General features: G+C 46.0%; 1 protein-coding gene across 2 annotated transcripts; it reads left to right on the top strand.

The window, feature by feature from the left end:
* Nucleotides 1–6413: 6413 nt before the first annotated feature.
* On the top strand, nucleotides 6414–23995 carry LOC310639299 (ammonium transporter Rh type B-like). Of its 2 annotated transcripts, XM_083360912.1 has the most exons (3): nucleotides 6414–6427; nucleotides 14903–15041; nucleotides 22497–23995. In XM_083360912.1, the coding sequence occupies exon 3, from the start codon at nucleotides 22524–22526 to the stop codon at nucleotides 23943–23945; it is 1422 nt and encodes a 473-aa protein (XP_083217038.1). In that variant the 5' UTR covers nucleotides 6414–6427; nucleotides 14903–15041; nucleotides 22497–22523; the 3' UTR covers nucleotides 23946–23995. The 2 variants fall into 2 exon arrangements, with proteins under 2 accessions (XP_083217038.1, XP_083217037.1); XM_083360911.1 differs by lacking the exon at nucleotides 6414–6427 and having other exon boundaries at nucleotides 14655–15041.
* The last annotated feature ends 1044 nt before the right edge of the window (nucleotides 23996–25039 follow it).

Here is a 25039-nt window from a genome sequence, read left to right as displayed (position 1 = left end):
GTCTCTCTCTCTCTCTCTCTCTCTCTCTCTCTCTCTCTCTCTCTCTCTCTCTCTCTCTCTCTCTCTCTCTCTCTCTCTCTCTCTCGGACCCCCTAGTGGTTGTTTCGATTTTTGCAGCTCAGATCTGGCAGTTCAAGGAGACACTTTGTCGTCCACTTTTGATGGACGCAGCTGGAATGCAAATGGGGGGGCGTTTCCCCCTTCGGACAGAGGAGTCGTTGTTGTTGTTGTTATTGTAGTTGTCTTTGTTATATCCAAGAGGGATGCTGAGACAGGTGGCATCCAGTGAATTCAAGGCCAGGGTAAGGAAGCCAGCGGGAGGGGCAGCCCGGATTTCCATCTGTTTATTGTTGTGTTATGTTGTGCCTGCTGGCTTCTTTTGATCACAAGGTGTGTTCAGCAGTCATAACAGGCTGCTGGCATTTCTTCCCTTCTTGAAATTCAAAGACAGGGTGAACGATTCCTACTAAAAAATTACTATTATTATTATGGTTGATTGTACAGCCAGCCAGATGTTTAGACTGGATTTTGCATTTTTATTCGCCTACGGAGTCCTCCTCAAGGACCTGGGATAGGCCGATGTTATTATTTTGATGGTTAACGGTATTACTGCAGGTAATCCTTGACTTACGACCACAATGGAGCCCAACCTTTCTGTTGCTAAGCGAGACCCTTGTTACGTGAGCTGTGCCCCATTCTACGACCTTTCTTGCCGCAGTCGTTAAGTGAAACACTGAGTTAAGTTAGTAACACGGTTGTTAAGTGGCAACCCCACTGACTTTGCTTCTCAGAAGGTCCCAGATGTAGTTATTTCTTATATATAATGCAACTCCACTTCCTCTTTTATTTTAACTTAACTTAGAATAACAGAGTCGGAAGGGACCTTGGAGGTCTTCTACTCCAACCCACCGCTTAGGCAGGAGATACTTATACCATTTCTGACAACTGGCTGTTCAGTCTCTTCTTGAAAATCTCCAGGGGTGAAGCAAAAGGGGAGCACATGATCCTGGGACACTACAACTGTCATAAATATGACAGTTGCCAAATCTGCCTGTATTATGGTTGCTTGCACAGTCAACCAGATGTTTAAACTGGATTTGGCATTCTTATCCACCAAAGGACCTGGAATAGGCACCTGTTGCTGACTGATGGTGTTAAATGTTGTCACAAGGTGGAAGCTGTTCCAAATAAGGCTGCCTTTTGCAATTGATTAATGGGGATTTTGTCAATGCTGGTGGGTCAGAGGAGGCTAAGATAGGGACTGGTTGTGGTGCTTCATCAGGATAGATGGTTTACGATGAGAAAAATTAGATTAACCAGATCTGGAGTGTAGTACTGCAGTTGACCACTAGGGGGAAGCAAAGTGTCTCTGAATCAGAATCGGAATAGAGCTGGAAGGGACCATGGAGATCTTTTAAACCAGGGGTAGGCAACCTTGGCTCTTTTTATGACTCGTGGACTTCAACTCCCAGAATTCCTGAGCCAGCCATAAAAGAGCCAAGATTGCCTACCCCTGTTCTACTCCAACCCCCTCCTGGATTCCTGGACTGAGCGAGGGATTAGACTAGATGAGGAGTCTTCAAACTTGGCCCTTCTATGACTTGTGGACTTCAACTCCCAGAATTCCTGAGCCAGGCACGCTGGCTGAGGAATTCTGGGAGTTGAAGTCCACAAGTCATAAAAGGGCCATATTTGAAGACCCCTGGACTAGATGATCTCCCAAATCCAATTTCCTAACAGTCAGAACAATTAATCAGTGGAACATCCTGCCTTCAGAAGTTGTAGGTACTCCATCACTGGAGGGTTGTTGTTGTTGTTGTTGTTACAAGAGATTGTATAGCCAGATTTGTCCAGAATGGTACAAGACCGCTAAGGTCCCTTCCAACTCTTGTCATTCTGTATTTTAAGATTATAGGATTGCTTGACTCCACAAAGACGCTGGACCCCAAAACTACCCAGTTTCTTTGATGCTCGTCTGTTGTGTGAAGTTCGCCATCCAGTAACTGGAAGTAGTAATATTGGTCCCTGGGAGAGGACAGGGGACAATTGGGGAGCGGGGGGGGGGCAGCTTGAAAGAAATTATTAACCAATTCACTTAGGGGGCGGGCGGTGGAACCGGCAGTGGAACACACAACTCGCAAAGCGGCACGACTCATTTGGGGAATTCTGTTTTCATTAATCCAAGCTTTTCCAGATGTCGCGTACATTTTTTTTTTCTTCTTCTTCCCCCTCCTCAGGGCTTCAAAGCTTTTGGGCCTGCGAGTTCAGACGGAGCCGTGACAGGGAGTGACGAAACAAGCTGGCATTTGATGTCTGAAAAGACACACACACACACACACACACACACACACACACACACACACACACAAATGCCCCCATCCCCTTAATGCCCGGCCCAGAGGCCGCCTCATCGCACATGTGTGCGGTCCGATGGCCCCCCATAAGTCATGCTGGGTGCAATGTGCTAGCAACATGGCATGGTGGGGTGAGGTGGGGGGGAAAGATTTTCCAGAAAGGCTTGGGGGGCCCTTCCCCACAAATGGCAAACGGGTCACGAACTTGGTGTGTGCGGTAAGGGAGAAGCGGATCGTCTCTCTCGGGAGGGTTTAATGATGGTTTGGCCGCCTGCCTGTCGTTTTTATCTTATTTTATTTTATTTTACTTCATTTTTTTTTGACAGCTGCCGCTGCTGCTGCAAGTCACAATTGGCAATCGTGTGGCCATGTGGATGCAAGGCACCTCGTTCCCAGCGGGATCTTTGTCAGCAATTCTGGGGGGGCCCTGGCCAACGAGGGACCCGATGGCTTGCAAACCTTCGTGCGGCCTTCTAAGAGCTCAATCCAGGGAGGTAGCGACCCACTAAATTAAAGCAGCTTTTCAGCGTTTCCAAGTTGGGGACAGCAGCCGCTAAATTTTGGCTGAGGGAATCTTTGGGGTGCTGTGGTCCTCAAATTATAAATCAAATCATTAAATCGTAGGATGAATGGTTGAGGGAGCTAGGTGTGTCTAGCCCAGGGGTCTTCAAACTGGGCCCTTTTATGACTTGTGGACTTCAACTCCCAGAATTCCTCAGCCAGCATATCTGGCTGAGGAATTCTGGGAGTTGAAGTCCACAAGTCATAAAAGGGCCCAGTTTGAAGACCCCTGGGCCAGCCTATGGAAGAGAAGGATTGGCAGGGTAGGGGATATGATAAGAGAATAGCACGATGCTAGATTTGGCTTTTTGGAGGAACACGATGCTAGATGTTGCTTTTCGGGAAAGAGCACAATGCTAGATTGGATTTTTCCTAAAAACACAATGTTGATATTGCTTTGGGGGGAAAGCACGGTGCTAGATTTGGCTTTTTTGAAAAACACAATGCTAGATTTAGCTTTTTGGGGAGAAAAAGGAATGCTAGATGTTGCTTTTTGGAAAAACATCATGCTAGATTTGGCTTTTTGGAAAAAAAAAACCACACTAGATTTGGCTTTTTCGAAAAAAAAAAACACCACACTAGATTTGGCTATTTGGAAAAGCACGCTAGATTTGGCTTTTTGGAGGAACACGATGCTGAATGTTGCTTTTAGGAAAAAGAACGATGCTAGATTGGATTTTTTGGAAAAACACCATGTTAGATGTTGCTTTGGGGGAAAAGCACGATGCTAGATTTGGCTTTTTGGAAAAACACAACGCTAGATTTAGCTTTTTTTGGTGGGGGGGGGGAAATGCAATGCTAGATGTTGCTTTTTGGAAAAACGTGATGCTAGATTTGGCTTTTTTTGGGAAAACGCTTTCTGGAAAGAGCCCAAGCAGCCCTGAGCTGGACCCTCCAGAGAGACATGAACGTGCCAAAGCCATTTTTCGGCATGCACTGGTGGCGTCTATTTTTTTTTTTTTTTTTTAAAAAACAGGTCTCTCTCTCGTCGGCTTAGACTGCAGGAAGATGTCCGTGGGGTTTTCTTGGCAAGAGTAGAGAGAGAGAGAACTCCTTTCTTGCTTTCTTCCCGGATGGCTTTTCAACTTCCCAGTCTAGCCTGAAGCCCTGAGATTTTTCTCACGGTCTCCCTCTCCGAATCCTGACCAGGTCTGACTCCTGCTCTCTCCCCCCCCCCACTCCCACCCCAGGAATTGTTTCAAGAGCAGCCAAGGTGTGCGAGGTGTTATGACCGCCACATGAAAAGGCCCTGCTGGGTTTCAAGGAGTGGTGAGTCCATTGATGTGAATGAGGTCCCTTCCTGCCTAGCGCCACTGTCAAAAAAAAAAACACACAACCAACAACAAAAACCCGAAGTCTGGGTAAACAATAGAATAAGATGCTGGTTATTGCAATTGAAGTATATGTCTACGGCGGTCGGACTCGAGTTGGCATCCTGCTTTTTCAACCGGAGCGAAGGGGAAATCTATTCTCTCGTCCAATTTCCCTGCAAGGTAGCTTAGAATAGAACAGAGCTGGAAGGGGCCCTGGAGGTCTTCTAGTCCAGCCCCCCCACCCCACCCCCCGCTCAAGCAGGAGAACCGTCCTATAACCATTTCAGATAAGGGACTGTCTCTAGCCTCTTCTTAAAAGATCTCCAGCGATGGAGCGCCCACGATTTCTGGAGGCAAGCTGTTCCCCTGGTTGATTGTCCTCTCCTGACTGTCGGGAAGTTTCTCCTTAATTCCAGGTTGCTTCTCTCTTTGATCAGTTTCCAACCGTTGTTTCTCGTCCTTCCCTCTGGCGCTTTGGTGAATAACGCGAACCCCTCGTCTTTGTGGCAGCCCCTCAAATACCGGAACACTGCTATCGTGTCTCCCCTATTTCTTCTTTTCTTTAGACTGGCCAAACCCAAACCTTGCAGCCGTTCTTCAGATTAGACTGGCTCAAAGTAGGGTTTCTGTGATGGGGATGTGTGTTTGGAGGGGGAACATAACCTGATCTCCCCCTCTCCAAGCTAGTAGCCTCTCCACAAGATCAGACTGGATCCTGGGTTAAGAGGCAGAGCCAGCCCAAAATCCCCCTCGGAAATAGTATCTGGGCCTCCCTGCTCCCAGTCCAGTACCCGTCAACCTTACAAGGTAGTCCAGGCAAAAAGCACACCCGGTAGTACTGGGAGTCCTCGACCTATGGCAGTCGTTACTACATGGGGCTGCCCTTGGAGACTATTCGGAAGCGACAACCGGCGCAGAATGCAGCAGCGTGGACAGGGTGGCCCATGTAACACCGTGGTTGTGCGAGCGGCGCTAGTTGCCGGATGGCTTCTGGGTCCAACTCAAGCTGCGAGTTATGACAGGTAAGTCCTCAACTTACAACAGTTCATTTAGCGACCATTCAAAGTTACGAGACTGGGGGGAAAAGTGACTTGTGACCGTTTTTTCACACTTACGACCGTTGTAGCATCCCTGTGGTCACGTGATCAAAATTCAGACACTGGCCACTGAGTCATATTTACGCAGTGTCCTGGGGTCACGTGATCCCCTCCTGCGACCTTCTGACAAGCAAAGTCAACGAGGAAATCCAGATTCACTGAACAACTGTGCTACTAACTTAAGTACTGCAGTGATTCGCTTAACAATGGTGGTAAGAGAGATCGTGAAATGGGGCAAAACTCATTTAACAAATGGTCTGCTCAGCAAGAGGAATTAGGGGCTCAATTGTGTTCATAAGTCGAGGACTACCTCTACTAGTTATATGCTAGAGCGTGCACAGTCTTAGTGCGCGAGATAACCCAGGAGTAAACACAGTAAACAGTGGTCTATATTAAATGGTGGTTATTCATTCTCACGGTTTAAGAGATTTCAGGGGCTACAAAAAGCTCTTTTAGAACAGTGTTTTCTCAACCTCAGCTACTTGAAGCTGTGCGGACTTCAACTCCCAGAATTCTCCAGCCACCATACTAAGGAATTCTGGGAGTTGGAGTCCACACATGCTGGCTAAGGAATGCTGGGTGTTGGAGTCCACACATGCTGGCCAAGGAATTCTGGGAGTTGAAATTTACACACGCTGGCTGGGGAATTCTGGGAATTAAATTGCATACTTGCTGGCTGAGGACTTCTGGGAATGGCAGCCCATACAGCTTAAACGTTAAGCCTTAAAGTTTCTTGCATTTGAGAAACATTTAGAAATATCCCCCAGCTGCACTGGGAAATAGCACCATGCTTCAATTAAGCACTGCAGTGCTCTTCTACAGCAGAAAATATGGACATTTGTATTTGAATTAAAAGGACGGGAGGACATGTTTCTTCCCCATACTTGCCTCTCCCCACTGGGTTGCCAAACACAAAAGGCGCATTCCAGAGACAAACGAACTCAGGATTGTTTCTGAAATCCAGCCAGGAGTTGGCAGGAACCTGTTTTACCTGACTTAATAGGATAGGTAGAAAAACACTCTAGTGGAGCTGAAGATCCTTAAAGCATTGCTGCCACTGTTGGCATGCTGAAGAGGCAAGAGGTGCTGAAGGGAGCGTTCGGTATGTATGCATCATGAGTGGTGGGTTGGGAAGCAGAAAGAGAGAGGGCAGTTCTTCGAAAGTGACGGTTGGGCAGTCTTTAAGGCATCAGGCTAGAAATCAGGAGACGGTGAGTTCTAGTCCCGCCTTAGAATTGAAAGCTGGGTAGGCTGATTTTGAGCCAATCACCAGGAGAAGGTGAGTTCTAGTTTTGCCTTAGGTGTGAAAGCTGGCTGGGTAACTTTGGACAAATCACCAGGAGACAATATGTCCACTGCCCTAGGCATGAAAGCCAACTGGGTGACTTTGGGCCAATCACCAGGAGATGGTGAGTTCTAATCCTGCCTTAGGCATGAAAACCAACTGGGTGACTTTGGGCCAATCACCAGGAGAAGGTGAGTTCTAGTCCTGCCTTAGATATGAAAGCTGGGTTGGCTGATTTTGAGCCAATCACCAGGAGACGGTGAGTTCTAGTTTTGCCTTAGGCATGAAATTGGGTGGGTGACTTTGGGCCAATCACCAGGAGACGGTGAGTTCTAGTCCTGCCTTAGATATGAAAGCTGGGTTGGCTGATTTTGAGCCAATCACTAGGAGATGGTGAGTTCTAGTTTTGCCTTAGGTGTGAAAGCTGGCCGGGTGACTTTGGACGAATCACCAGGAGACAATATGCCCACTGCCTTAGGCATGCCAGCCAACTAGGTGACTTTGGGCCAATCACCAGGAGACAGTGTTTTTTTTTACTCCCATTTATATCCCGCCCTTCTCCGAAAACTCAGGGCGGCTTACAATTTAAGCACAAACCAATGTGCTTAGCAATAGCCTTCATTCTATGTATATGCCTGCTTATTAGGACTTTCGGCCCCCGCCAAGCGGCATTATTACAAAGTCAGCTTATTGCCCCCAACAATCTGGGTCCTCATTTTACCTACCTCGGAAGGATGGAAGGCTGAGTCAGCCTTGAGCCTGGTGGGACTCGAACCTGCACTAATTGCAGGCAGCTGGTGTTACTTAAGGAGGCATTAGCCCACTGCTCCACCAAGGCTCTAATCTCGCCTTAGGCATAAAAGCCAACTGGGTGACTTTGGGCCAATCACCAGGAGATGATGAGTTGTAGTCCTGCCTTAGGCATGAAAGCCAACTGGGTGACTTTGGACCAATCACCAGGAGATGGTGAGTTGTAGACCTGCCTTAGGCATGAAAGCCAGTTAATTGACTTTGGACCAGTCCCATTCTCTCATCCCAAATGACTCACAGGATTGTTGTGGGGAAAATAGGAGGTGGAATTAGGTACGCTCTCTGTCTTGAGTTATTTATAAAAATAATAAAGGTTGTATTTTTTTAAAAAAGGGTCTAAATCTATAAAGGGGAAGGGGAGAATGTGCTTTAGAATTCATGCAGCAGGCATGCAATATTGCCACTATCGCAAAAAGAAAAGCTGTATCCTGTCCATTTGTGTGCAATAACGTCACCATGCCTCTGGCTATTGTAAAACAGATGGTCAGTGCTGTCCAGAGAACTTTGCTTAAGATAAACCTCCCAAATAAATAAAAACAAACAGATAAACACCTCCATGTTCAAAGCATTGGGCTACAAGGTACTCTTAGTATGATAAGGGTGAGGAAGAGAGGAAGACATGTCAAGACCTGTACGACTTAAACATGTGTTTACATTGCAATAAATGTCAAGATTAGGGTGCATGTTGAGCTGTGCAGGTGGGAATTCCAAGCCAATTTTATGAATGGCCAGGAATACAGAAGCAATGCAAACTAGCTGTCAATCATTGGGCAAAGGCAGTTGTGGGATTCAGCTGGTTCTCACCGGTTCGGCAGCACCGGTAGCTAAATTTTGCTGAGTTCAGAGTACTGGCTGAATGCCCACTGCTTCCAGAAGTCCAGTCAAGGCCTTGGCAGCCTGGAGGAGGCCTCCCAGGCCTAGAACGGCCCGCTGGAAGTGCATGCATGCCACTTCCAGATGTCCATTCTAGGCCTTGGATGCCTGGAGGAGGCCTCCCAGGCCTAGAAAAGCCCACCGGGAGTGCATGCATGCCACTTCCAGATGTCCATTCTGGGCCTCGGATGCCTGGAGGAGGCCTCCCAGGCCTAGAACGGCCTGCCAGAAGTGCATGGATGCCACTTCCAGATGTCCATTCCAGGCCTCAGACGCCTGGAGGAGGCCTCCCAGGCCTAGAATGGCCCACTGGAACTGCATGGATGCCACTTCCAGATGTCCATTCTAGGCCTTGGACGCCTGGAGGAGGCCTTCCAGGCCTAGAACGGCCTGCCAGAAGTGCATGGATGCCACTTCCAGATGTCCATTCTAGGCCTCAGATGCCTGGAGGATGCCTCTCAGGCCTAGAATGGCCCGCTGGAAGTGCATGGATGCCACTTCCAGATGTCCATTCTAGGCCTTGGATGCCTGGAGGAGGCCTCCCAGGCCTAGAAAATCCCACCAGAATTGCATGGATGCCACTTCCAGATGTCCATTCTAGGCCTCGGATGCCTGGAGGATGCCTCTCAGGCCTAGAACAGCCCACCGGAAGTTTGTGGATGCCACTTCCGAAACTCCGTTCTAGCCCAGGCCTGCATCCAATAAGAGAACCGTTTGTTCAGGTATTTCAATCCCACCACTGGGCAAAGGTCTTCCTCAAAGGCGGGAACTGCTATCTATAAAGGGCTTAAAAGATTACCAATCAATATTATAAATGATAAATTCTATAACAGAATTTGTCTTCGTTCACAGATTATGAGCTGGGATGTTGAACACCCGCATTCACAAAATGTTGGGCTTCCTCTGTAACGATAAATGCTAATTAAATGTCAGATAACCCCTCCTTCCTTGCATGTCAGATAAAAAGCTTTTGCTTTAATACAGGGTAGTAGTCCTTTACTTACAGCCTCTCGTTTAGTGAGCGTTCCAAGTTACCACGGCACTGGAAAAGGGGACTTATGGCCATTTTTCACACTTAACGACCGCTACAGCCTCCCCATGGTCACATGATCAAAATTTGGACACTTGGCAGGTGGCTCATATTGATGATGGTCGCAGTGTTGCACGGGATCCCCTTTCGCGATCTTCTGACAAGCAAAGACAATGGGGAAATTAGATTCACGGGTTACTAACTGAACAGCTGCAGTGATTCCCTTAAACCCTGTTAAGACAGTTCGTAAAATGGGGCAAAATTCACTTAACTGTCTTGCTTAGCAACAGAACTGTTGGGCTCAATTGTGGCCGTAAGTAGAGGACTTACCGAGATTGATCCAGAGGATGTCGAGCTTTCTTAGATCTGACACGATTAGCCTAACACGATTCTGATTTACTTCAATTATATGATGGAGAAAAAAATTGGTCTTTTCTAGGAAACTCCACTTATTTTGTTCCCTCTTCGTGAAGGCTTCCTTTGGTTTTCAAGGAAGGACTCTTACATTTCCAACAACAATATTTCAAAATGTTGTGTTCCTGAACCCACAATCTGCATGCCACAGGCCCCTTTATTTCTACAGGGCAATTTAGCAGATTTTTTACAGGATTACTGCAATGTGCAGAAACTGAAGAATCACAGCTTTAAGAACTGGGTTAAGATTTATTTTCAGGGTTACATTCAAATGTCTGCAAATTCCGGAGACGAGAAAGAGAAATGTATTCATTTATACGTGTTTATGTCTCTGTCTAAATTGTTGCAGAATCAAGAGACTCAGACCTCGGAATCAAAAGAAGTATTTTATTTTGCGCGCAAAAGGTTCAGAACAAAAAGCAAAGTCAATGTCTGAAAACGTCTTTCAGGGAAAAGCAAGTACATATATATACCGTAGTCTCCAAAAGTAGCAAAACACGGAAATGTAACTTATGAGCTCTGATTGCTTACATGAATTCTAAGCCCCCTTCTAGCTCATCCCTAGCCCCACTTTGCGATGCTAAATTATAGCTAAATATCTTGCAACCTTGTCTTTAGCAAAGGTCACAGGTGTCTTGCTAGCGTCTAAGTTTCCTGTACCATGTTTGTGGTTAGCTACAAGCGAGACATATGTGGTTAGCTGTAACTGAACTTCGTGTTGGCCTACGAGATGTGACCTACAGTTGAACTTGTGGTTTGGCATTTTCCATTTCCTTGTTCTTCTTCTAACTAATACACGTATTTTCTCACTTTTATGTCCTACCTCACTTTTATGACATGCAGCATTCTTATGTATTCTTTGCATCTTTCTTTATGGCCTGCCTCAAAATAATATTGGGAGATGAAAGGTAAGGAGGAAGTCCCAGGATTAAGCAAGAATTTAGATCTAAATCTTGAGAGTGAATGAAAGTTGGAAGCATGCCTTCGGGATTAGGGTAATAATATTTACAGTTATTCTACAATTAAAGAAAAATATTGCTATGTTTGGAGTTGTGACTTCAAGGCGGGGGAGAACCTGAAAGGTGGAATTAATTATATAAACTTGTGCTGATATTCCCCAGAAAGGTGTGCAAGATTAAAGGTGGGGGTTGATGAGCCGTGGTGGCGCAGTGGTTAGAATGCGGTATTGCAGGCTGACTCTGCCAACTGCCAGCAGTTCGACCCTGACCGGCTCAAGGTTGATTCAGCCTTCCATCCTTCCAGGTTTGGTAAACATGAGGACCCAGATTGTTGGGGGCAATAGGCTGACTCTGTAAAACACTGTGAAGCATTGTGAAACGGTCTTCTCTCTCTCTCTCTCTCTCTCCCTCCCTCCCTCCCTCCCTCTCTCTCTCTCTCATTATCTATTGATTCCAATATCTCTTAGAATGCAGCATATCTATCTATTATCTATCTATTTCTATCTTTCTATCTTTCTATCTATCTATCTATCTATCTATCTATCTATCTATCTATCTATCTATCTATTATTTATCTAATTATCTCTATTCCAATATCTATTAGAATGCAACATCTCTCTCTCCTATCTATCTATCTATCTATCTATCTATCTATCTATCTATCTATCTATCTATCCATCTAATTCATCTATCCCTATCTATCTATCTATCTATCTATCTATCTATCTATCTATCCAATTCATCTATCTCTATCTATCTATCTATCTATCTATCTATCTATCTATCTATCTATCTATTAGAATGCGGTATTGCAGGCTAACTCTGCATTTCACTGCCAGGAGTTCAACCCTGATGGGCTCAAGGTTGACTCAGTTGTTAAGTGAATCACTACAGTTAGCAATTGCAATAGCGCTTAGACTTATATACCACCTCCCAGCACTTTACAGCCCTCTCTAAGCGGCTTACAGAGTTGGCCTCTTGCCCCCCAACAATCTGGGTCCTCATTTAACTGACCTCAGAAGGATAGCAGGCTGAGTCAACCAGTTAAGTGAATTATATGGTCGTTAAATGAATCCGGCTTCCCCTGGTGACTTTGCTTGTCGGAAGCTGGCTGGCAAGGTTGCAAGTGGAGATCACATGACCCTAAGATGCGGCAGGATGGTCTTAAATAGATACTTGCTGGCCAAATGGCCAAATTTTGATCCGATGATGATCGTGGGGATGCTGTGAAGGCTCTTCAGTGCAAGCCATGCTTGCAAGTCACTTTTCTGAGGGCCCCTGCAACTTCCAACAGTCACTAAACGAATGATTATAGTTCAGCCCAGGTTTTCTGGAGACACACAGAAAACCTGGTCTGATTTTGAACAGGTAATCAGGGTCAGGGCTGGTTAATATTTGGAGGAGAAACTTCCTGAAGATGCCAGGGAAAATTAGCTTCCCCCTGTCATTCAACAGTCTTCCTTTTTCTGATTAGGTCATCAGTCCTCAAAAGGCAGGTGGGACTTTGTCCTCTTGCAAGTCCTACCTGAGGGAGAACCATGACAAGGCATTTTATTTGGGTCACCTCCATGTCCCCTTTGTGCACAGTCAGCAATTAAGGCAACGTCTCTCCTGAGTCAAGCTCAGCTCCAGTTCTGTAGGTGGAGCTTTCTGGGCCCCAATGGAAAAAGTTCAGCATTTTCAGGAATTATATATTTTTTTGGCATTTCTTTCCATTCGAGCGTTCAGCCCAGTGGTGGGATTCAACCAGTTTGCACCGGTTCAGCAGCTAATTTTTGGTTGCCCGGGCCCAGAATGGATTTCCGAAAGTGGCATCCACACAGAGAACTGGTTGTTCACCTATTTGAATCCCACCACTGGTTCAGCCCTAGGATTTTCACCCAAGGTGCTTAAAATAGCAATAGCAATAGCACTTAGAGCAGGGGTAGGCAACCTTGGCTCTTTGATGACTTGTGGACTTGTGGACTTCAACTCCCAGAATTCCTGAGCCAGCATGGGGGAACTATGGCCCCTTCATGACTCGTGGACTTCAACTCCCAGAATTCCTGAGCCAGCATGGCTCAGCTTGGAAACGTCTCCTTTCCCCTCAGCGTGGCTGGCTCAGGAATTCTGGGAGTTGAAGTCCACGAGTCCTAAAAGGGCCGAGGTTATGCAGTTCATTTAGTGACGGCTCCAAATTACAAGGGCACTGAAAACCGGTGAATTAGGACCTTTTTTCACACTTCACATCGGTTGCAGCATGCCCGTGGTCACGTGATCACAATTCAGATGTTTGGCAACTGACTCGTACTTATGACGGTCGCAGTGTCCCAAGTCACGTGATCGCCTTTTGCGACCTTCTGAGAAGCAAAGACAAGGGGGAAGCCAGATTCGCTTAACCACCGTGTTACTAATTTAACAACTGCAGTCATTCACTTAACCGCTTTGGCAAGGTAGGTTGTTAAAGGGGGCAAAATTCACTTAACAACTGTCTCGCTTAGCAACATCAATGTTGGTCTCAGTGGTGGCTGTAACTCGAGGACTGCCTGTGGTGTATATCTTGACTGCTGTCTCCTTTACAGCTGGGGCCCCAGCAGCCTTTATGGCAAACAGGAGATCAAAATTGGGGTGACAACCTGTTACAGGTTCCTCCAGGAAAACTAAGGTTTGTTCGCTGCATATATATAACCAAGGATTTTGTCTGAAATGGTATAGGGTTTCCTGCCTGAGCAGGGGGTTGGACTAGAGGACCTCCAAGGTCCCTTCCAAGTCTATTATTAGAAGAGAAGAGAAGAGAAGAGAAGAGAAGAGAAGAGAAGAGAAGAGAAGAGAAGAGAAGAGAAGAGAAGAGAAGAGAAGAGAAGAGAAGACGTTGTTGTTGTTGTTGTTGTTGTTGTTGTTGTTGTATTATAGGATAACGGTGGTGGTGATAGCTCCACACACTCCAGATTTTCTCTGGAAGTCATCATTTTGACCCACGCTGAATGCAGCACATCTGCCCTATTTATTAGAGGCTTCAAGAAAGAGGCCACCTCTTTAAGAAATGCCCCCATGGAAATTAGTGTAACTGCCAAAAGCAGAAGCAGCAAAAGAACATCTGGCTGCTTTAATGTGCAACAAAGATGCTGCTCACCATCTGGATGGGCCTTTTTCATGTCACTGCCCTGACAGAGGCCTTTTGAAATGCTCCTCTAAGAGAATATAAGAGTTTCTCTAAAGGAAGGCAGAGGGACAGAAGGCTCCTTCCCATCTAGAGAATCCATAATAGCCAGAATTGGAAGGGACCTTGGAGGGCATCTAGCCCAACCCCCTGCTCACACAGGAGACCCTATACCATTTCAGACAAACGGCTGCCCAGTCTCTTCTTAAAAAACTTCCAGTGTTGGAGCATTCCCAGCTTCTGGAGGCAACATGTTCCACTGGTTAATTGTTTTAATTGTCAGGAGGTTTCTCCTTAGTTCTAGGTTGCTTCTCTCCTTGATTACTTTCCATCCGTTGCTTCTTGTCCTGTCTTCAGGCGCTTTGGAGAATAGCTTGACTGCCTCTTCTTTGGGACAGCCCCTGAGACATTGGAACACCGCTATCATGTCCCCCCTTGCCCTTCTCTTCATTAGCCTAGTCCAGGGGTAGGCGACCTTGGCTCTTTTATGATTCGTGAACTTCAACTCCCAGAATTCCTGAGCCAGCATGGCTCAGCTTGGAAACCTCTCCTTTTCCCCTCAGCGTGGCTGGCTCAGGAATTCTGGGAGTTGAAGTCCACGAGTCCTGAAGGAGCCACGGTTGCCTACCCCTGGCCTGTACCTACCCAATTTCACCAACCATTCTTTCTATGTTTTAGCTTCCAGATGGAAACTATCTCATACGTGCCTTGAAAAAAACGAAAACCAGAGAAGATTGTTACTCTGGGGATAGGTCACCGGGAAACGTTCTCAGGGTTAGGGTTGGCTTTGTGGGTTGCGTTGCAATAATCAATAAAAGTTACAATTTAACTCCAATCCAGGCCCAAGGATCTCCTTCTGGATTGCAAACCTATAAAAGAAGTGGGACATCGGCAAGATGCATTTCCCAACTCCTTTGAATGGTGGAGCTTTGTCAAAGACAGCTGTCAAAGACAGCTCTATAGCAGAACTCAGGTCCATACGAAATAAATACCTTCCTTGCCTCATTAAAAAAAAATCAAATTAGAGCATTTTCTGAGTACTAACTTCTGACTTCCTTTTCCTGCAGCAGTACCCAAGTGACTCCAAAGGACAAACACAGCGACTACTGGGGTAACACTACTACACTACACCGAGGAATTGCTATTTGGGATCGACGAAGAGGGTGCAACTCTGAAGAGTAGCTGAAATCCACTGAGTCCGGAAAGGTGAGCATTTGTGTAAAGCAGGGATGGGGGACGATGGCTCCTTTACGACTCGTGGACTTCATCTCCCAGAATTCCTGAGCCAGCTATGCTCAGGAATTCTGGGAGTTGAAGTCCATGAGTCGTAAAGGGGCCGTCGTTCCTCACCCCTGGTGTACAGTTTACCTCACACGAGGCTCTCAAAGGTGCTTTTTTCTTCCTCAGGAGGCAACTGGACTTTCTTGTTTTTCTTTGAAGGTGTTAGGACCATTCAGGAACCAATAGAATAGAATAGAATAGAATAGAATAGAATAGAATAGAATAGAATAGAATAGAATAGAATAGAATAGAATAGAATAGAATAGAATAGAACAGAATAGAATAGAATAGAACAGAATAGAATAGAATCTTTATAGAGAATAGAATAGAATAGAATAGAATAGAAAATAGAATAGAATAGAATAGAATAGAATAGAATAGAATAGAATAGAATAGAATAGAATAGAATAGAATAGAACAGAATAGAATAGAATCTTTATAGAGAATAGAATAGAATAGAATAGAATAGAATAGAATAGAATAGAATAGAATAGAATAGAATAGAATAGAATAGAATAGAATAGAATAGAATAGAATAGAATCTTTATAGAGAATAGAATAGAATAGAATAGAATAGAATAGAATAGAATAGAATAGAATAGAATAGAATAGAATAGAACAGAATAGAATAGAATCTTTATAGAGAATAGAATAGAATAGAATAGAATAGAATAGAATAGAATAGAACAGAATAGAATAGAATCTTTATAGAGAATAGAATAGAATAGAATAGAATAGAATAGAATAGAATAGAATAGAATAGAATAGAATAGAATAGAATAGAATAGAATAGAATAGAATAGAATAGAATCTTTATAGAGAATAGAATAGAATAGAATAGAATAGAATAGAATAGAATAGAATAGAATAGAATAGAATAGAAAATATGGAATAGAATAGAATAGAATAGAATAGAATAGAATAGAATAGAATAGAATAGAATAGAATAGAATAGAATAGAATAGAATCTTTATAGAGAATAGAATAGAATAGAATAGAATAGAATAGAATAGAATAGAATAGAATAGAATAGAATAGAATAGAATAGAATAGAATAGAACAGAACCTTGGAGGTCATCTAGTCCAACCCCCTCCACCCAAGCAGGAGACCCTACACCATTTCTGACAAGTGACAGTCCAGTCTTCTCTTGAAAGCCTCCAGTGATGAAGCTCCCACAACTTCTGAAGGCAATCTGTTCCATTGGTTGATTGTTCTCACTGTCAGAAAAATTCTCCTTACTTTCAGGTTGAGTCTCTCCTCGGTCAGTTTCCATCTGTTATTCCTTGTCTGGTCTTCAGGTGCTTTGGAAAATAGGTTGACCCCCTCCTCTCCGGGGCAGCCCCTCCAATATTGGAAGACTGCTATCATGTATGTCTTCCCTGGTCCTTCTCTTCACTAGACTAGCCATGCCCAGTTCCTGAAACCGTTCTTCATATATTTTAGTCTCTAGTCCGCCGGTCATCTTTGTTGCTCTTCTCTGCACTCTTTCTAGAGTCTTGACATCTTTTCTGTAGTGTGGAGACCAAAATTGGGTGCAGTATTCTAGGTGTGGCCTCACTAAGGCTTTATAGAGTGGTATTAGCACCTCACGCGATCTTGAGTGAACCCCTCTGTTAATGCAATTTAGGATTGCGTTTGGCTTTTTTGGTTGCCGCCGCACACCGTTGGCTCACATTTAACTGATTGTCCGCTAAGACTCCAAGATCCCTCTCACAGTTACTGGAAGGATTTATATTGCTTGCTCCCCACCATCCAGTCAAAGCTGAAGAAGCTTCTTGGATGAGAAGCGAAAAAGAAAAACAAAGAAAGTTCAGGTGCGTCCTGAGGAAAAACCACACCTGGATGACTGAGAATCTCCATAGACACACTTACACAACGCTGTGTAATACACACTGTGGCTTTATTTGAGTGGGTCAAGATTCAGGTTAGTTATGATTGTAAGACGCCCACAGTTTACCCTGCATAAGAGAAGAGGAAAATCCATTTTACAAATAAACATGACTATCGGGCAAATAGGTTGTATAGATAGTCCTCGACTTACGACCACAATTTCTGTCGTTAAGCGAAACCGTTGTTCAGTGAGCCATGCCCAGTTGTTACGACCTTTTTGCCACGGTTGTTAAGGAAATCACTGCTGCTAAATGAATCACGCAGTCGTTGGTGGTCGGAAGCTGGCTGAGAAAGTTGTGAATGGCGATCACATGACCCCGGGATGCTGCCATACATGCCTGTTACCAAGCGCCCAAATTTTGATCACATGACCATGGAGATGCTATCACGGTCGTAAATGTGAGTACTGGTTTTAAGTCACTTTTTCTTCGTGCCATTGTAACTTCGAACAGTTGCTAACTGAATGGTTGTGAGTTTTGTTGGATGCCATTGGAAGCAAAGGGGAGTAGGTTTAGCCCCAAAGGGTCCCTGAGGGCTTTATGAGTTGTGGACTTCAACTCCCAGAATTCCTGAGCCACGGTTCCCCACACCTGGGCTAGGGGTTTCCAAACTTGGCATAGCTGGCTGAGGAATTCTGGGAATTGAAGTCCGCAAGTCTTAAGGTTGCCTGGTTTAGGCTTAACTAACCACCCCATCGGCTGGGTTGTCTGGTGAGGCATAGAGTCAAAGCCCTAGAGTGGCCTTACAGATATGGAGCCCCTCTAGGTACCCCATGATGATGAGGAAGGTGATGGCTACTATTGTTCGCTTCCCTAAAGCCATATGAAGGGAAGGAATAATATGGAAAGAAGGAGCTCAGAGAAGTTAAGCATTTCCAAACTCCATCTATGGGGTCCTGACTTGCAACCAGGGCTTTTTTTCTCATAGAACGCTCCGAACGGAGTTCCGGCACCTTTTTTGGATGCAACCTTGTAGCGTAGGCAAGGCGGGTTGTATGACATGTGTGAGTTCCGGCACCTTTTTCTTTTACAAAAAAGCACTACTTGCAACACTGTGGTTTGGTTTAACTTAAAAAAAAAAACAGTAGTGGGAAGCCATCTCATCCATCTTTGTCACATCTGGACCTGGCTCATATATATATAAAGGTAAAGGTAAAGGTTCCCCCGCACATGCGTGCTAGTCGTTTCCGACTCTAGGGGCCAGTGCTCATCTCCGTTTCAAAGTCGAAGAGCCAGCGCTTGTCCGAGGACGTCTCCGTGGTCATGTGGCCGGCATGACTAGACGCCAAAGGCGCATGGAACACTGTTACCTTCCCACCGGAGTGGTCCCTATTTTTCTACTTGCATTTTTACATGCTTTGCCACCGCGTCCCTTCAATATATATATATATAAAAAAGAGGAACAAACAGCCACATGCTTCTCCCAGAAGAAGGAAGCAGAAGCCACCAGCCTGATGATGACGGATGGGATTCCGTCGAAACGTCGCCCCTACACCTTTAGTTCTACGCGGGGAAAAACCCGAATAACCAAAGATGCACATACGAACACCCGCGAAAACCTCAGAAAACATATATATATATATATATGTAGATCTAGAGTCTTGGGTTTCTTCCCGCGTTCCTTTCATCTTCAGAAAGTTGTGGCGACGTTTCGACGAAATCTCATCCGTCATCTTCAGGCTGGAGTGTTCTTCTTGCTGCTTCCAGGAGCAATGCGTGATCTGGCTGTTCCTTTCCTTCCAACTGCCGGTGGGGCTGTGTTCTGACTGGGTGGAGGCGTGGCTGCTTTCTGATTGGGTGGGGGTGTCCTCCGACTGGGTGGAGGCGTGGTTGTCTTCTGATTGAGTGGAGGCGTGGTTGTCTTCTGATTGGGTGGATGCGTGGTTGTCTTCTGATTGGTTGGAGGCGTGGCTGTCTTCTGAATGGGTAGGGAGTGTTCTGAATGGGTGGGGTTTTTTGTTCTTGGCGTATATTGAGGGTGTCTTGGCGATGTTTCAACGAGGTCCCACTCGTCATCTTCAGGCTGGTGTCCTTGGTTTTGTGCTTGCACAAGCACGAAGCCGAAGACACCAGCCTCAAGATGACGAGTGGGACCTCGTCGAAATGTCGCCAAGACACCCTCAATCCTACACGGGAAAAGACCTGAATACGCCAAGACCTACATATATATATATATATATGGATATGTGTGTGTATGTGTATGTATGTATGTATATATGTGTATACACACACACACACACACACACACAGTGGCTCAGTGGGTTAGGACGCTGAGCTTGTCAATCAGAAGGATGGCAGTTTGGTGGGTCGAATCCCGAGTGCCACGTAGCAGAGTGAGCGCCTGTTACTCGTCCCAGCTTCTGCTAACCTAGCAGTTCAAAAGCACGTAAAAATGCAAGTAGAAAAATAGGGACCACTACGGTCGGAAGGTAACAGTGTTCTGTGCGCCTTTGGCGTCTGGTCATGCTGGCCACATGACCACGGAGACGTCATATATATTTCCCCAGCTGTGGTTGTCAAACTCTAAAACACCAGCAATGAGAAGAAAGATCAGAAAGAGACGGTGGGAAGTTTTGAAACCTACGGACAAGTAGACCTTAGCAACCGTTGGAAGATCCCACCTACCTGAAAAAGGGGAATTACGACACCCGGATCCAAGGTTCTAAGAGTTCCCCCCCTCCCGCCCATGGTCATGTGACCGCACTTTGAACACTCAGCAACATGGCTGCAGTTATTTATTTGCTTGTTTATTTATTTGTCTGTTTGTTTATTACATCTCTAAGCGGTGCATGCTAAACCTATACTTTACAGCTGTTTGCAGCATCCCAAGGTCATCTGCCCATGTTTCACAATGGTTTTTGCTGAAGATTGCCAGCACTTCTGATTTTTGGCAAAACCATGCCCCTAGTGACCCAATGGGTTCGCTTAATGACCGTGCCTATCGCTTAACGATTGCCGCAAAAAAATTGTAAAAACTGGTCGGTTATGGCTATGCGACCGTAACCTGAAGGCTAAATGTATGAATGCGTGAATCCAGATTTTCAAAGCAAAGTACGGCTGGCACGGATGGATTCTTCCTAGCCTTCTAGCATCCAAGATTAGGACAAAAGTGGACAGGTAGAAACTCTAGAGAGGGACATCCAAATTTGCACGGCCACTGGTCCAGGTTGGACCGAGGATTAGAAGATCTTTCAGGTTTCTTCCCAGTTTTTGATACTCTCCAGCTGAACCTTGTCTCATAAAGGAGAGGGCGTCATCTCTGTAGGAAAGAGACAATTTGGTCTACTGGTTAAGGTACCAGGCTAGAAAACAGGAGAATGTGAATCCTAGTCCCTCCTTAGACATGAAAGCTGGCTGAGTGACTTTGGCCCAATCACCTGGAGACTGTGAGTTCTAGACTTTCCTTAGGCATCACAAACACATTGGTGACTTTGGCCCAGTCACCAGGAGTTTGTGAGTTCTAGTCCTGCCTTGGGCATAAAAGCCAGCTGGGTGACTTTGGGCCAATCACTAGGAGATGGTGAGTTCTAGTCCCACTTTAGGCATAAAAGCCAGCTGGGTGGCTTTGGGCCATTCAACCAGGAGATGGTGAGTCCTAGTCCCACTTTAGACATAAAAGCCAACTGGGTGACTTTGGGCCAATCACCAGGAGATGGTGAGTTCGAGTCCCACTTTAGGCATAAAAGCCAGCTGGATGGCTTTGGGCCATTCAACCAGGAGATGGTGAGTCCTAGTCCCACTTTAGACATAAAAGCCAACTGGGTGACTTTGGGCCAATCACCAGGAGATGGTGAGTTCTAGTCCCACTTTAGGCATAAAAGCCAGCTGGGTGGCTTTGGGCCATTCAACCAGGAGATGGTGAGTCCTAGTCCCACTTTAGACATAAAAGCCAACTGGGTGACTTTGGGCCAATCACCAGGAGATGGTGAGTTCTAGTCCCACTTTAGGGATAAAAGCCAGCTGAGTGACTTTGGGCCATTCAACCAGGAGATGGTGAGTTCTAGTCTCACTTTAGGCATAAAAGCCAACTGGGTGACTTTGGGCCAGTCACCAGGAGATGGTGAGTTCTAGTCCCGCCTCAGGCATGAAAGCCAGCTGGGTGACTTTGGGCCAATCACTTTCTCAGCCTAATCTCACTACCTCTCACAAGGTTGCTGTTGTGGGGGAAATGGAAGGAGGAAGGAGCATAAGGTATGTTCTCCAGCTGATTTATAAAAGCAATACAGGTGGGATAAAAATAACTAATTTTTAAAAATTGCCTTGTGCTTCTCAAACAAACATACCCTGGATTGATAGCCACTGTGGCTTACCCTGAATGGGTGTATTTATGGTTTCCTACCAGATTTCATATTTTCTATGTAATTGAACGTTCTAACTTCTTCTTTTTTTAAAAAAAAAAAAAGGTCCAGCAAGATCAGCCAATATATTGATGGCAAACAATACCGAAATTGCCTTTTACCTTTCGGTGATGAGGGCTCAACAACCTTAGTTATTCAGAAATTGCCGTGATGAAATCTGGTCAGAGTCCACATCTTTGGACCAATTCAGTGAGGAATGTTAAGGAGGACGCTTTTATCCCCGCATATTGTGACATTTTTGATCGTTGGTCCAAAAAGGCATCTCTGCAATTTTCTGAAGCTTGCACAAGAAACAAGTTAAATCTCTCAGTAGAAGTGGATTCTATCTTTGGTTAATGTTTAACGTCACAGTTGAAATGCCTCATGTAAGTGTCATTATACAAGCATAAAGGACACCAGGAATGACCTTCTTTTTATTTTCTGCTACTGTCAGCCTTACCAGAGGCCTCGGAGGCTAAACCCAGACAAATAAACTAATTCTATCTTATTGTAAAGCTACATTAACAGAATCTCACGGTTTCGAAAGTGCAATTCTCCCGCCATCAACTTTACAGCCTAACAACGTGGCTGGCTGAAGAATTCTTGGATTTGAAGTCCACACTTTGAGTGAGAAACACTGAGCTATGGGGCGGGGAGAGAGGTAGTCCTCGACTTACAATCCCAACGGAGCCCAAAGCTTTGTTGCTAAGCGAGACATTTGTTCAGCGCGACGTTTTGTTAAGTGAATTTTGCCTCGTTTTGCGACCTTCCTTGCCACGGTTGTTAAGGGAATCTGGCTTCCCCATTGACTTTGCTTGTCAGAAGGTCGCAAAGGGGGGGGTCATGTGACCCTGGAGGACACTGCAAGCAGCATAAGTACATGCCAGTTGCCAAGCTTCCAAATTTTGATCAGGGGACCGCGAGGATGCTGCAACAGTTGTAAGTCACTTTTTTCACTGCCGTTGTACCCTCAAACAGTCCCTAAATGAACTGTTTGAAGTCGAGGACTTCCTGTGCTACTTGCAGAAATCCCTCGGCTTTGCAAGGTTGGGTCTGGTGGACGTTTGAAAAGTCAACCAAACGCTGGAAGACCTTTGGAACGGCCTTCTCAAAATTGTCTACATATTTGCGTCTTCTCATTGCCTTTTCACAGGTTCGTCTTGGATCTTCTGAGTGAAACATGTCCAAACTCTTCTCCACCAGCCTCCGTTGCCGGTTACCCGTCTTGCTCTTTGTCTTTCAAGGCGCCCTCCTCTTCATCTTTGTGCTCTTCGCAACGTACGACCGGCACACGGATGCTGCCCGCCAGCCTGCTGACGTTGACCCAGATGATAACCAGCTCTACGTCTTGTTCTCTCTCTTCCAAGACATCCAGTTGATGTTGTTGGTTGGCCTCGGTTTGCTTCTGGCGTTTATGAAAGGCTACGGGGTCAGTGCTGTGGCCTACAACTTCCTGTTGTCCAACTTCTCCGTGCAGTGGGCCCTGATTGTGCAGGGGTTCATCTATCACTACCACGATGGAAAGATCCACCTAGGCCTCTATAACCTTCTGACTGCGGAGTTTGCCACGGTGACTGTCCTCATCTCTGCGGGGGCCATCTTGGGCCGAACCAGTCCCATCCAGCTGCTCCTCATGGGCTTCTTTGAGGTGCCCCTCTACGTAGCTTGCGAGTGGCTAATTATAAGCTACTTCCAAGCGGTGGACATTGGAGGAACTGTCACCGTCCATGTCTTTTCTTGCTACTTTGGTCTGGGGGCCTCCATAGCTTTGTACAGGTCAGGACTCCAGACGAGACACCCCAAGGAGACTCCCTCTTACATCTCTGATCTCCTGTCCCTGGTGGGCGCCATATTCCTTTGGGTCTTCTGGCCCAGTTTTGTTTCCGTTCTTGTCCATCCGGGTGATGCCCAACATAGAGCCGTGCTGCACACCTGGATTACGCTCAGCGCTAGCGTCTTGACCACGTTTGCTCTCTCCAGCCTTCTGGAGAAGAAAGGCAAAGTCAGCATGGGCCACCTACAGAATGCCACCTTGGCTGGAGGCGTGGCCATCGGAACAGTAGCCGACATGGCCATTGGTCCAGGCGGGGCATTTCTCCTGGGGATCCTGTCATCTCTGGCCTGCATCCTTGGCTTCAAATATATGACCCCGTTCTTGGCCAACAAAGTCCACCTTCAAGACCAGTGTGGGATCCACAACCTTCACGGTCTTCCAGGCATCCTCGGAGCCGTGGCTGGGATCGTGGCCATTTTGTTAGTACCAGATGAAGCCTACGGGCACCAGCTCTACCGTGTCTTCCCCGCCCGGAGTCCGGCCTTACAAAATGCCACTGTGGAGACCACCTTCATTGGAGAAAGCTTGGGAAGAAGCACTTCGGAACAGGCTCTTTTTCAAGCTGTAGGCCTCAGCATCTCGGTCATTGTGTCCCTCGTAGGAGGCTATCTGACGGGGCTGCTTTTAAAACTCCCCTTCTTAGCCCAGCCTCCTGACCAATTCTGCTTTGACGACGAGCTTTATTTTCAAATCCAGAAGCCCCTCGAGAACGTGAACGTAGACCAGGCTGAGGAAAACCTTCAGACGCCCCTGAAGAGCAAAGTGTGACGGCCTTTTATTTATCCCTGCAGTGAAGCGGCAATAAATTCCTCCATGTAGTACAAACAGCGCAAGCCTAGATTTCATGGAGGCCCCTCCACTGTGGAGGAGATCCCTCTGATCAATATTTGGGGGTGGCTACTTTGGAATTTATTTGCTAAATTTGGGGGTGCTTACTTTGGAATCCGTGACCAAAAATCTCCCCTTACAAAAAAGGGAAACTCTGCTTTTTATATCTCGCTGCGTATAGGTAACCCTTGACTTACAACCGGTCACTTAGCAACTGCTCAAAGTTACGACAACCCACCCCCACCCCCCCACCCACCCACAAAAGGGACTCGTGATCCAGATTTAAAGTTTCAACGGCCATGTCCCTCCCAGTTGCGTGACTCCATTTTGGGCACCGGGAAAATGCCCCACATTTAGGGTTATTTGCAGTGCCCTGACGTCATGTCACTTACCTACAGTGTTTTTGCATTTACTTCCAATTTCCAGCAATAGCCCTCATCCCCACCCCATAGCTTACAATGGATTTGGTTAACCACCATGGTGTTTGCTTTATGACCATCATGTTCCTTTCGCAACTGCAGCAAAAAAGGTGGTGAAATTGGGCATGACCCAGTGCTACTACTACCCCGTGTTTCCCCGAATATAAGACCGGGTCTTATATTAATTTTTGCTCCAAAAGATGCATTAGGGCTTATTTTTCCGGTTAAGGCTTATATTCTGGAAAATACGGTACTAAATGCATCTATCTGGCTCGGGTAGGCAACCTTGGCTCTTTGATGACCTATGGATTTCAACTCCCAGAATTCCTGAGCCAGCATGGCTAAGCATGGAAGCCTCTCCGTTCCCCTCAGCATGGCTGGCTGAGGAATTCTGGGAGTTGAAGTCCACGAGTCATTAAAGAGCCAAGGTGGCCTACCCCTGCGTCTGGCTGATGATCTTAACTGGGGCTTATTTTGGGAGAGGGGCTTATATTACGAGCAACTTGAAAAATCATGCTAGGGCTTATTTTCCCGGTTAAGTCTTACTTCCGGGGAAACACAGTATTACAGTTGTGTCAGGAGCACCAAAACACTTCCAGGTTGAAAAGATCGGAC

This window comes from Vipera ursinii (genome assembly GCF_947247035.1).
Source record: "Vipera ursinii genome assembly, chromosome: 3".
NCBI classification, from domain to species: Eukaryota; Metazoa; Chordata; class Lepidosauria; order Squamata; family Viperidae; genus Vipera; species Vipera ursinii.
Note: the sequence above shows the minus strand (reverse complement) of the source record. Positions and strands in the feature narration are given on the sequence as shown.

Excerpts from the sequence above, each read along its gene's own strand:
- LOC310639299 (XM_083360912.1), top strand. The coding sequence starts at position 22,524 with ATGTCCAAACTCTTCTCCACCAGCCTCCGTTGCCGGTTACCCGTCTTG.